Genomic DNA, 12,086 nt, shown 5'->3' on the forward strand with positions numbered 1-12,086 from the left:
CCTTCAGGTGTGTCTCCTGGAGCATAACCACATCCGCCTTGAGCCCCTTCAGGTGCGCGAACACGCGGGCCCGCTTAACCGGCCCATTCATTCCCCTTACATTCCACGTCATCAGCCGGATCAGGGGGCTACCCGCCCCCCTCCCCCGCCGACTAGCCATAACCCCTCCTCGGCCACCCACGCGCCCACACCCGCCTGTTCCCCACAGAGGCATATCCCCGTCTCGACCACCCCCCACTCGCTCCAGCTCCTCCTTGACCATAGCAGCAGCAACTCGATTTCTTCCCCCCCCCCCCCCAAAGGCTAGGACCCATCTTAGCTGATTTACTCCCCCCATTGCACTTTCGCAAGTCAGCTGATTCCTGCTGACCCTGGCCACTCCCGCCTCTCCCTCGACTCCTCTCATTGTGTGGCACACCGTCCTCTCCTGTCCCCATCCATAGGCTCTCCCCCTTCCGTTCTGAGCACGGGAAACAACCCTCGCTTCCCCGCCCCGGCCCCGCCCCCTCCAGTCTTCAGCACGGGAAAAAGCCCGCGCTTTCCGCCTACCAGGCCCCGCCACCTCTGACGCAGCTCCTTTTACAGGCCCGGTCCCCTCACCCCTGACTTGGGCCTCCCCCTCCCCCGCGGGGCCCCATCTCACCTCCAAGAGCCCCCCCACCCCGACCAACTCAACCAAAACAGTGCCCAACCCGCCCCAGCCACCCTCACTGACCAAAAAGAGAAAAACACAGAGAAAAAGAAACCTGGAGCAATACAAAGGTCCCCTCCCTCGAAACAAAAATAAACATAACATGTCAACCGCAGTCCCCAATCGCCCATCCCGACCCTCAGTCTATGTCCAACTTCTCGGCCTGAACAAAGGCCCACGCCTCCTCCGGAGACTCAAAATAACGAAGGAGGTTGAGGGGCGACCTGATAGAGGTCTACAAAATTATGAGGGGCATAGACAGAGTGGATAGTCAGAGGCTTTTACCTGGGGTAGAGGGGTCAATTACTAGGGGGCATAGGTTTAAGATGAGAGGGGCAAGGTTTAGAATAGATGTACGAGGCAAGTTTTTTACGCAGAGGGTAGTGGGTGCCTGGAACTCGCTACCGAAGGAGGTGGTGGAAGCAGGGACGATAGTGACATTTAAGGGGCATCTTGACAAATACATGAATAGGATGGGAATAGAGGGATACGGACCCAGGAAGTGTAGAAGATTGTAGTTTAGTCGGGCAGCATGGTCGGCACGGGCTTGGAGGGCCGAAGGGCCTGTTCCTGTGCTGTACATTTCTTTGTTCTTTGTTCTTAATGGTGCCGGTCCTTGTAGGTAATCCACAGTCACGTAGGCTGCAACAGGCCAAACTTCACCCCCTTCCTGTGCAGCACCGCCTTCGCTCGATTGTACCCGGCCCTCCTCTTCGCCACTTTCGCACTCCAATCCTGGTATATCCGAACCTCCGCGTTCTCCCACCTGCTGCTCCTCTCCTTCTTGGCCCACCAGAGCACACACTCCCGCTTGACGAACCGATGGAACCTCACCAGCACCTCCCGCGGAGGCTCCTTGGGCCTCCTCGCCAGCACTCTATGGGCCCCTTCCAGCTCCAGGTGCCCCTGGAAGGACCCCGCTCCCATCAGCGAGTTCAACATGGTGACCACATAGGCCCCCACGTCCGGCCCCTCCAGCCCCTCTGGGAGGCCCAGAATCCGCAGATTCTTCCGCCTCGACCGATTCTCCATCTCCTCGAACCGATCCTGCTATTTCTTGTGGAGCGGCTCGTGCGCCTCCACCTTTACCGCCAGGCCTAAGATCTTGTCCTCATTGTCAGAGATCTTTTGTCGAGCCTCGCGGATCACCACCCCCTGGGCCGCCTGTGTCTCCAGCAGCTTATCAATAGACGCCTTCATCGGCTCTAGCAGGTCCGTTTTAATCTCTCTGAAGCAGCGCTGGATACCCTCCTGCTGCTCTTCCACCCACTGCATCCACGCTGCTGGGTCTCCGCCCGCCGCTATTTTGTCCTTCTTCCCTCGCACGTTCTTCGGGTCCACCACCACCTTTTTTGTCGCCCCGCTCCTAGTTGAAGCCATATACTGACGGGGTGCTGTTGTAGACTCCTTCCCACACTGGGAAATATCGAAAAAGTGCCGTTGGGGGCCCTGAAAAGAGCCCTAAAGTCCGTTTTTGTGGAAGCCACCGAATGTGCGACTTAGCTCCGCATAGCCGCAACCGGAAGTCCATTTTAACCAATTTTAAACAATGCTGGTGAGGGCAGCAGAATGCCAGCTCATTGTGCAATCAGCTGATGATTCCCGTCACCAATGAAAAGCGGAAAGCAGCTGAAGTTCAAAATATTTTCTTACTTCGCTATTTGGATGGAAATGTTTTTAAAAATAAATTTAGAGTACCCAATTCTTTTTTTTCCAATTGAGGGGCAATTTGGTGTGGCTAGTTCACTTACACTGCACATCTTTTTGGGTTGTGGGGGTGAGACCCACGCTGACACTGGGAGAATGTGCAAACTCCACACGGACAGTGCCCCGGGGCCGGGATCGAACCCGGGTCCTCGGCGCTCCTGAGGCAGCAGTGCGAACCACTGCGACACTGTGCTGCCCCCTTTAGATTGAGACGTGACTGAGAAAGCCTTTAGGAACTTTGGGTTTAAATGGGCAGGCAGTTATTCATGTGCCACTGGTATGACTGATTTTTGAATCCACTGTATAAAAAATAGGCCGGACCACATCAGTCGATGGTATTCAATTGAAATAAAATCTTCACCTAGCCTGCACTTTGGCTGAAGATAGTCAGATTTGTACTCGTTGTTTTATATTTATGTAAGTTCAAATATTTGGCCTACATTTACATAATGACCTAGAAAACGTTCTCTTTGTTTTTCCTTCATTAAAATGCAAGTTCATTTCTGAGATCTTTTCATGTTGAACCAATGAGCCCCTCACCTTCAAGCAGCGAATTTGTTGCATGGATGTAGTTTGTTTAAGATTCATGTACATATGCACCTTAAAGGGAATTTGCTTGAGTATAGCCTGTTTGTTCTCTGCTTAAATTTCAGATATGGACATTTTCTATGGGCGTGGTCCAATGACCGCGAACTGGATTCTTCCGCCTCGCATGCCGCAAGATCACCAGAGGCGAGATGCAGCCAATAGAAAAGTCCATTTACCTCGGGTGGGATTCTCCGGTCGCACAGGCCCAGCGACTGGCGAATCCCGCCCTGCATTGCGCTCAGGCGTAGTACGGCCGGTGAATCTTGGGAGAGCCCTCTCGTGGGCTTCCCGCAAGTTTTCACGCGTTGCGGGATTCACCCAAGTCGGAGTCAGAATCCTGCCCACAAGGGGTGGGAACAAATAGCACAGCCGGCTTCAGCGAACTTACCCGGTATCCACTGGCATCGCGGGGTCCACTGGCCTCCACAGCGAGGCTGCAGCTGGGCCCCAATCAGCACTGGTCCACAAAACCGTGGACCAGGCAGAACGGCACCGGGGGGGATCTCCTGGGCCATCAGAGACCCCTGGGTGGTCAAGGACAGGGCAGGGTCGCCCCCTGGAGCGTGGGTGCCTTTGCACTTCCCAGCTGCCACCCTGGCACTGCCAAGCTGGCAGGAGCACTGCCTGGGTGCCAGGGTGGCAGTGCAAGGGTGTCCAGGTGCTAGGATGGCACTACCAAGGGTCCAGGTCCATGGAAGTATGGTGGAGGTGGGGTTTGAGGAGCGGGGGTGTGCAGAGCAGGTAAGTAGGGGGTACTGGGAGGTTGGGGGGGGGGGGGATGATGGGAGGGGGTGCTGTGAGTGGGCTTGGTGGGGGGGGGGGTTGATGGTTGCTGAAGAGGAGGGATCCCCAGGGGACCCCATAGCGGAGTGTCCTCACTTGGGGGATATGGGGTACTGTTCATGTGTGTGGGGGGTGATATTGCCCACGGGTGGGGGTTTTGGGGAGCCATAAACTCACTTGGAGATCGAGGCACCCTTTGAAAATGGCGGCGCGATCTCTGAGTTCAGCTCCCCAGTGCTAAAAATAATTCCAAGTGTGGACTAAACAAGCGAGAAACTCCCAAGGGCCCCCAAAAATAACTAAGTACCATTGAATAGCGGTGAGGAACCCACCGGCTTGAAAATCCGTGAAAAACCCACCACAAATGAACTTCAAAATTTTGGGGGAGAATCGAGCCCGATGTTTCTTCTTATCTTGTTATGAGCATTAGAGCAATATATTTTCTTTGATTATTCCCAGAGCTGCACAGAGTAGTCCAGCTGATGTCTGACAATGAGTTATGCAGTGACAATACAACCTCTTTTGATTGTACTTCATCATTCTGTGAACAGCAGCTGAGCCCTGTGCTGATGGCCTCATAGATTTATTTATGCACTATAACCCTGAGACCTGTCTCTTGATTAACGTGCTGCACCGCAATCCCAATCTTTCCTGTTTTTATTGCTGATTTGCTGCAATTCCTTTTATCTTCACATTTTAAAATTACTGTTTTTCTTTATTTGACTCAGTGGTTGGTATTGGCAAAGGGACCAAAATGCTCAGCGGAATGTTGTCCTGCTCCAAGGTAAGTGTGATTGTTTAATAAGGAAATGATTCTAACAGCACTGTGGGCATAACTACATGGATTGCAGCAGTTCAAGAAGACGGCTCATCACCACCTTCTCAAGTGCAATCGGAGATGGGCAACAAATTCTGGCCTTGCCAGTGACGCCCACATCCTATGAAAGACTAAAATAAAACACAATTACATTTTTGACATTTTGATTAAAACATAAGACCATAAGACATAGGAGCAGAATTAGGCCACTCGGCCCAACGACTCTGCTTCTCCATTCAATCATGGGTGATATTTTTCTCATCCCCATTCTCCTGCCTTCTCCCCATAACCCTAATCCCCTTATTGATGAAAAATCTATCTTGCTCTGTTTTAAAAACACACAGTGATTTGGCCTCCACAGCCTTCTGCGGCAAAGAGTTCCACAGATTCACCACCCTCTGGCTGAAGAAATTCCTCCTTATCTCTGTTTTAAAGGATCGTCCCTTTACTCTGAGATTGTGTCCTCTGCTCCTAGTTTTTCCTACAAGTGGAAACATTCTCTCCACGTCCTATCTATCCAAGTCACGCAGTATTCTGTAAGTTTCAATACAAATTTGGCTTGCATCACTGATTGCTTCTTTCCTATATCAAAACACCATTGAGAACATAGAACTAGTCAGAAACTAATCAACCTACTCCCAATCATTCTAGTGCACTCCATATATCCAATAACCACTTGAAAGTTCCTAAAGTGTCCGACTCCACTATCATAGCTGGGATTGCGTTCCATGCCCCAACCACTTTCTGAGTAAAGAACCTACCTCTGACATCCCTCCTATATCTTCCCCCATGAATCTTATAGTTATGCCCCCTTGTAACAGCTACATCCACCTGAGGAAAAAGTCGATGATCCCTCTCATCATCTTATACACCTCAATTAAGTCACCTCTCATCCTCCTTCGCTCCAATGAGAAAAGCCCTAGCTCCCTCAACATTTCCTCATAAGACCTACCCTCCAATCCAGGCAGCATCCTGGTAAATCCCCTTTGCACCCTTTCCAATGCTTCCACATCTGACCATGAATAGATCCTTAAAGAAAGCGATGAATGCGAAAAATCACAAGACAAGGAAAACAAGGATACGAGAGATGCACAATTAGGAATGCCAAAGGAGGGCGGCACAGTGGTTAGCACTGCTGCCTCACGGCACTGAGGTCCCAGGTTCGATCCCGGCTCTGGGTCACTTAACGTGTGGAGTTTGCACATTCTCCCCGTGTTTGTGTGGGTTTCGCCCCCACGACCCAAAGATGTGCAGGCTAAGTGAGTTGGCTGCGCTAAATTGTCCCTTAATCGGAAAAAATGAATTGGGTACTCTAAATTCTTTTTTTTTAAGTAATGCCAAAGGAGACCCATAATTAATACAGTTAACATCTTTCATCTATCCCACATTAATACAGTTAATATATTTCATCTATCCCACAGTCCCTGTTAGTTTAGAACAGTTTTCCATCATTTTTGGTTGAATTATTCAAATCAAACAGCAGCAAATCAGATCTCCGGTAAGTTAGAAATGAAAAATGCTGAAAACTGTGAAGAAATTAGCAAGGATTTATTCAATTCAAACTTAATGAACAATCAGAATAATTTGCCAATGAAAGTACAAAAAGAGTGAACGAGTTAAATCACAAATATATTTTTAAAAAGAACCATATTTCTTTTCTCTGACTCAAAGTGCCACAATCTTCAAGTAATGCATCATTGGGATAGATGAGAGATGTTAACTGTATTAATTGTGGGTCTCCTTTGGCATTACTTCAAAAAAATAATTTAGAGTACCTAATTAATTTTTTCCAATTAAGGGGCAATTTAGTGTGGCTAATCCACCTACCCTGCACATCTTTGGGTTGTGGGGGGCGAAATCCACGCAAACACGAGGAGAATGTGCAAACTCCACATGGACAGTGACCCAGAGCCGGGATCGAACCTGGGACCTCAGCGCCGTGAGGCAGCAGTGCTAACCACTGCGCCACTGTCCATCTCTTGTATCCTTGTTTTCCTTGTCTTGTGATTTTCTCCTTCTCGATGGTGTTTTGATACAGGGAAGAAGCAAACAGTGATGCAAGCCAAATTTGTACACTGGTGTCTAGCCTTGGGAAGGATTCAGTCGAGTGCTTGTGTTGGGGGGTTGGAATGCTAACTCTTGGTGAGAGGATTGCTTTTGGAGTGGGGGTTGCAAGATGACTTTTAAGCCAAATCATGCATGTGGTCAGATTGTCTTAATGTCATTCCAACCATTGCCTCATTGGAATATCTGTTTGTTCTCTGTATGCTACCTTGTCAGCATCTCTCCATGGCGCTTTGAGTTCACTATATTCAGTGCCGCTCAACATATCCAATCATTCTGTGCCTTGTGTTCATCCACTCTCACCTGCCGCTCCCCACATCCTCTAATCTTTTGCCATTGTCTGATTCAGAATTCGTCCAAGGTAACAGCCCGTTGCTCCCAATCTTCCCTCATTCATTTCCCAATTCTTTCCTTTGTCCATTGTCATCCTAATCACCAAGCAGATTCAAATTAAGCTCTATTCTCCCTCAAATCATCAAACCCTGCCTCAGCTTGTGTTGTCTTTGCTTTGCTTTACTTCCCTGTCAGTCTCAGGCCTTTCCTAGACGTCCCCTTTTTCACGTCTTTGCATCTCCCTCTCCCCATTACCCCATTATACCAAATAGAGTATGTGCATAGTTAGCAAAATCCAAAAGTGGCATGGATATGGTTTCATGGTGATTAGATTACTCGATTAGTAATCCAGGGTCCTGAGTTAAAATCTCACCACAGCACTGGGAATTTGAATTTATTTAACTAAATAGAGCTGGTGCCAGTAATGATGACAGTGAAGCTACCAGAAAATATTCTAGACTCATTCCTGACTCTGTTCGACTGACCGAATAGACCCACCAAAGGTGGTGGAGTAATGACCCTTGAAGCCTTGTGGCATCATGTCAAACACGAGCAAGGAAACCTACTGCCTCTTCCAGCTGATTAATCTGTATCCCTCCATGTTGAACACCATTTGGAAGAAGCACTGAGAACGGTTAGGCGATAGAATGTACCCTGTGTAGGAACCATCTTTGCAAGTCACTCAATAGCGCCACTGCTGACCAAGATGGCTTAATCAGAGGACACCGCTGTCAGACTAGGCCTAGAATATGTGGTGAAAATAAATATGAGGGGCAAACCTCCTTGACTTCATCCTTGCCTATCCATCTGTCAGCAGTGGTATTGGTAAAAGTGACTATAACACAGTCCTTGGGACTTCATCTCTGTTTTCACACTGAGGATATACTCCATTATGTTGATCAATGCATAGATTCAGAACCGATCTGAAGGCTCAAAACTGGGCATCCACAAGGCGCTATGGGCCATCAGCAGATGAATTGTATTCCAGCACAATCTATAACCTCATGCCCAGCAGGTTCTGCACTCTACCATTACAATCAAGCCAGGGGACACCATCTAGTTCAGTAAGGAGTGTAGAAGAGTAGCACTAGGCATATCTTAAAAATAAAATGCCAACCTGGTGAAACAAGTATGGTAAACAGCAGAGGATAGAGGCAGCAAGTGCAGAGGAACACCACAGAATTAAACAAAAAAGAGAAAAGGATTGGGCTGGCAACTGGGAGGTACAAAGGTGGGTAGACATGCTAGGGCCATAAACAGTAGGTTCTGGTAGCAAAGTGTAAATTAACTCTGTGCCAAGTATGTATATTTGCATTCTGCGCCATTACAATGTTACATACGTACAACACACTGAGCAGCATAATTTTTAAAATGCCTAGGGCTGATGGCCAGTTTCTGAATATTTCTTTGATACAGACATCAAAACAAGTCAGAACTCTTTATTTTGATGTCGACCAAAAAAAAAATGTCTCCTGCTGTATTTTGTACAAAGCAGAAAATGGATTGCATGCTGGTTAGCTGCCAAGGCCATTAGAGTGGATACGCTGTTAGCTAGACATTAATGCCAGTGCACCATGATGTTAATCACTGGAGTGCTGCCAGCAAAACAACATCAATTACGACAGTACCTGCTGTCCTGGGCCATCAATGAATTGTCTCATACCGGTAAAGTGCTTGACATCCATTGAAACATAAATCATTTTCATAACAGAAGTCAATCCTTTTTACTGATGCACAAGGTGTGATGTCTCTGGTTTAGAGGCAGGTTTTTCAACCAGTTGTGATGAAGAATTTATAGAGTCTCCACTCTGGGATGAGGACATGTACAGAGGTATTGGAATAATAGGAATGCTTAATCAAATAGAAATGAAAATTGTGAAAATGGAAAAAGAAAATAGCGAAAAAAACATTTAAAAAATGTCAGTTTTAAAGTGTTAATTTTAACACTTTAAGTTTAGTAGTTTTAATGTTAAATTCGGATATTTTTCCCGTGACACCGTGCAAGAGCTAAATTCCCGACAAAGCAGAAAATTCAATGGAGCTATCAATAGCCTTTCCTTTCGAGTATCCTGCAAGAATAATTTATTCTCTTGCAATGGCCATTTTGATGGCAGTGGAGTTAAACTGCCTTTATAATTTTGATACCCACCTTCTGGCCAATCCTTACTGGTTAGGCAGTACGCTGAGACTTCAAAACCCATCCATGCCCCTTGTATCCATTATGACAACTTGGAGGTGGAGATTTCTATCTCCTCTTCAGCCTTGACTTAATTTAAATCCAGCCTCCAGAGATCGAAGTATAATCTAGCCCACTATACTACCTAGCCATGTGTCACACGCTATCTTTTGTATATCGACAGAATTGCCAACAGCCCAATTGTCTGTCAGAAAGCAGTTCATTTTTAACAGTGAGGCTGCAGTGACCTAATTCTTCCCAAAGCTTTGGGTAGAATTCCTTTGGTGCTGACCCAATCAAGTTAGTCTCGATATGTCCAAAGATGTGCAGGTTAAGCCATGCTAAATTTAGTGTCCTACAGTTAGATGGGTTTATGAGGATAGGGTGGGGGATTGGGCCTAGGTCGGCGCTCTTTCAGGGGTTTGGTGCAGACTCAATGGGCAAATGACCACATTCTGCACTGTAGTATTCTGAGATTCTTCTATGATTTATGTGATACAGCCACTCAAGTTTAATTTGCAGTGATTTTGCTTTTCATCCGTTGCAGTATGACCATTGCCACTGAAAAGCTTATCCTTTAGTGTCTTTATTTTAATTTTGCAAACTCCATACTACGAAAGTATACTTTTCTTTGAGCTCAGCTTTTGACTAGCGCAACAGTCCTTGCGAGTACAGGCACTTCATAAGTTGCGTGATTTGATTGAGCATTGTGGGTTCTACCATGCTGCTCCACACCTCACTCCACCCCACAACTTGGCAGTTCTCAATATAACTATTAGGAAAATATTTGTGTTGGTAAACATTAGAAATACGGTATTGATTTTTAAAAAAAAAATCTTTTTATTGGCATTTTCAAAGTTATGTGCATTGCCGTTCGTTTTCATTTATTATACTGTGCAAAAAAGGCTTTTTCTTATGTTTCTCTATTTACAAACTGTTGCCATCTAATTTCTCCCTCCGTAGGCTTCAGCCGTGTCGTTTTTGTGGATTCTGGGGTAATTTACGAAACCTAACGTCCAGTTAATTAAGGAAACTAGAGAAGTGAAGAGAAGTTTCCAAGAAGTCTGGAGGTAATGAGACAGAGGAAATTGGGAACCAGAACAGATTCAGTAAAGTCTCAGAGTTGAAAAAGCATTGGCTCTTGAGAGGCCTGAACGATATCTAGAAAAATATCTGCAGTGGTACGAAGGTTTGTGAGAAATGACTCCAATTTGGGAGACATTATTTGAAATCATTGTGGAAGTCTGTGACTGGAAGTTAGAGTTTGCCTAAAAACCTCTTAAGACAAAGGAAACTTTAAGGGAGGGGTATAAAACCTGAAAGTGAAACCTTGATGAAAGTGTAATTTATAAGAAGATTTGGAAGTGTGACTTATGAAAGTGTAAATTAAAATCACTCGTGTGGAAGCTGAAATTCAGTGAGACAAGGTTGATCACAGGATAAGAATCATCTGGGTGGGGGAGGAGGAGAGGGGGGGCGTGGTTGAGGGGAACTCCACAGACATTCACTTGGGTTCAGAGAGGAGTGCGTCTTACCACAGTCTTCTTGTGTACTTAAAAGGGACTTTGTCAATGAAACTATTGTAGCATAAGATGTTATCTATGTGTGATTTTTACGGTAAGGGAAGTGTAAAGGAATATTGTATAATAATCAGACTTTTCATCTTCAACAAATATGTTTGTCTTGTTAAAAGTAATTAGTGGTCTTGTGACACTATTCCTCTTCATTTCATAAAAAAATATATATACGTTACAGTCTTTTGAGCCAGGGTTCCATCCTGTCCAGTTGTAGCATCATCTGGGATCGTAGCACTACACTTCCTGCATGGACTTGGGAATATATGGTGCAGATAGTAGTTTTGTTAATAAATATAAAAGCATGGGATTCCTGTAAATGAGATGGAAAATTTGTGTCATTGGTCATAGGTAGGGGTGGTTGTCTTGTCTGTAGTTTCAAGAAGTAGGATACTTTCTACTGAAAATATTCCTCTCCTAACCTTCCCCTTTTCAGCTGTACTTGCTGTGAGGCAGAAAAAGACAAACTTCCCTGAGGAAATATATTTTCGCCATTGAACCAGATGCTTGTGATTCATATAGGCTATGACTGCCTCCTATTCACTGCGCTGAATCGATCAGCAAATGCAGTGCGTAAAACATTGTCTAATCTTGTGTTTCCTTTTGTTGTTATGCAATCATAACTGATAGAGAAGGGAAGACTGCATGGAGCATTCCTTTTTGTAGAGTACTCATCCACTGGATTAATAGATATATATTATTTCACTGTCTGCAGCAATGGTCCCCCATTCCACTACCACTGTCTCCTACTACACTCTGCAGCATGGGAAATTTAATTTGTTGGAAGGAGTGTGGTGATTGATAGGGCAGCTCCCTAGATGGGGGAGAGGGAAAGCTTTGAATCTCTGGTTGGGAGAAGCCTGACCTTCACCATTGAAAGGTTTGAGAACAGTTTAAAAAAAAAAATGAAATTGCCATCAGTATTGCAAGAATTAGGGTGGGTTGGTGGTGCGCAGTGTATCTTGTATGGAAATATATGCAGTGCCTATACACTAGTGATTTATTTTGCTGAAATTTTAAGATTACAGCATGTGTCAAGGCGGCTCAATGTTAGGACATCTGTACACCTCTGAGGAATTAATCTTCAAAATGTATAGCACAGCTGTTGGGGTTTTTGTGATACATTACAAAAGTTCTACACTTGAAGGGTTAATTTTTTTGATGTTTCTGAAAGAAAGAGCTGCTGCAGAGCTTTGCTGTGAGGTCAAAACTTGAGACATAAAGGCCAACATTTATTCAGCTGCCAGCTACTGTATCTTGGCTTTGTGCTGATATAGTCAATGTCTTTCCATACTCCATTTCAAATTGAACCCTTGTCTGTCGAGGGGGTTAGAGGAAAAATGTATCAAACCA

The 12,086-nt window shown here is 45.8% G+C and overlaps 1 protein-coding gene across 1 annotated transcript in view; it reads left to right on the forward strand.

Moving 5' to 3' along the window:
* Positions 1 to 12,086, forward strand: part of trub1 (TruB pseudouridine (psi) synthase family member 1) — a 70,326-nt gene that overhangs the window by 12,800 nt on the left and 45,440 nt on the right. The window contains exon 3 of the mRNA XM_072479457.1: positions 4,498 to 4,553. Coding sequence (XP_072335558.1) covers positions 4,498 to 4,553 — 56 coding nt within the window. The remainder of the gene's footprint in view (positions 1 to 4,497; positions 4,554 to 12,086) is intronic.

This window comes from Scyliorhinus torazame, chromosome 16, assembly GCF_047496885.1.
Source record: "Scyliorhinus torazame isolate Kashiwa2021f chromosome 16, sScyTor2.1, whole genome shotgun sequence".
Lineage (NCBI taxonomy): Eukaryota > Metazoa > Chordata > Chondrichthyes > Carcharhiniformes > Scyliorhinidae > Scyliorhinus > Scyliorhinus torazame.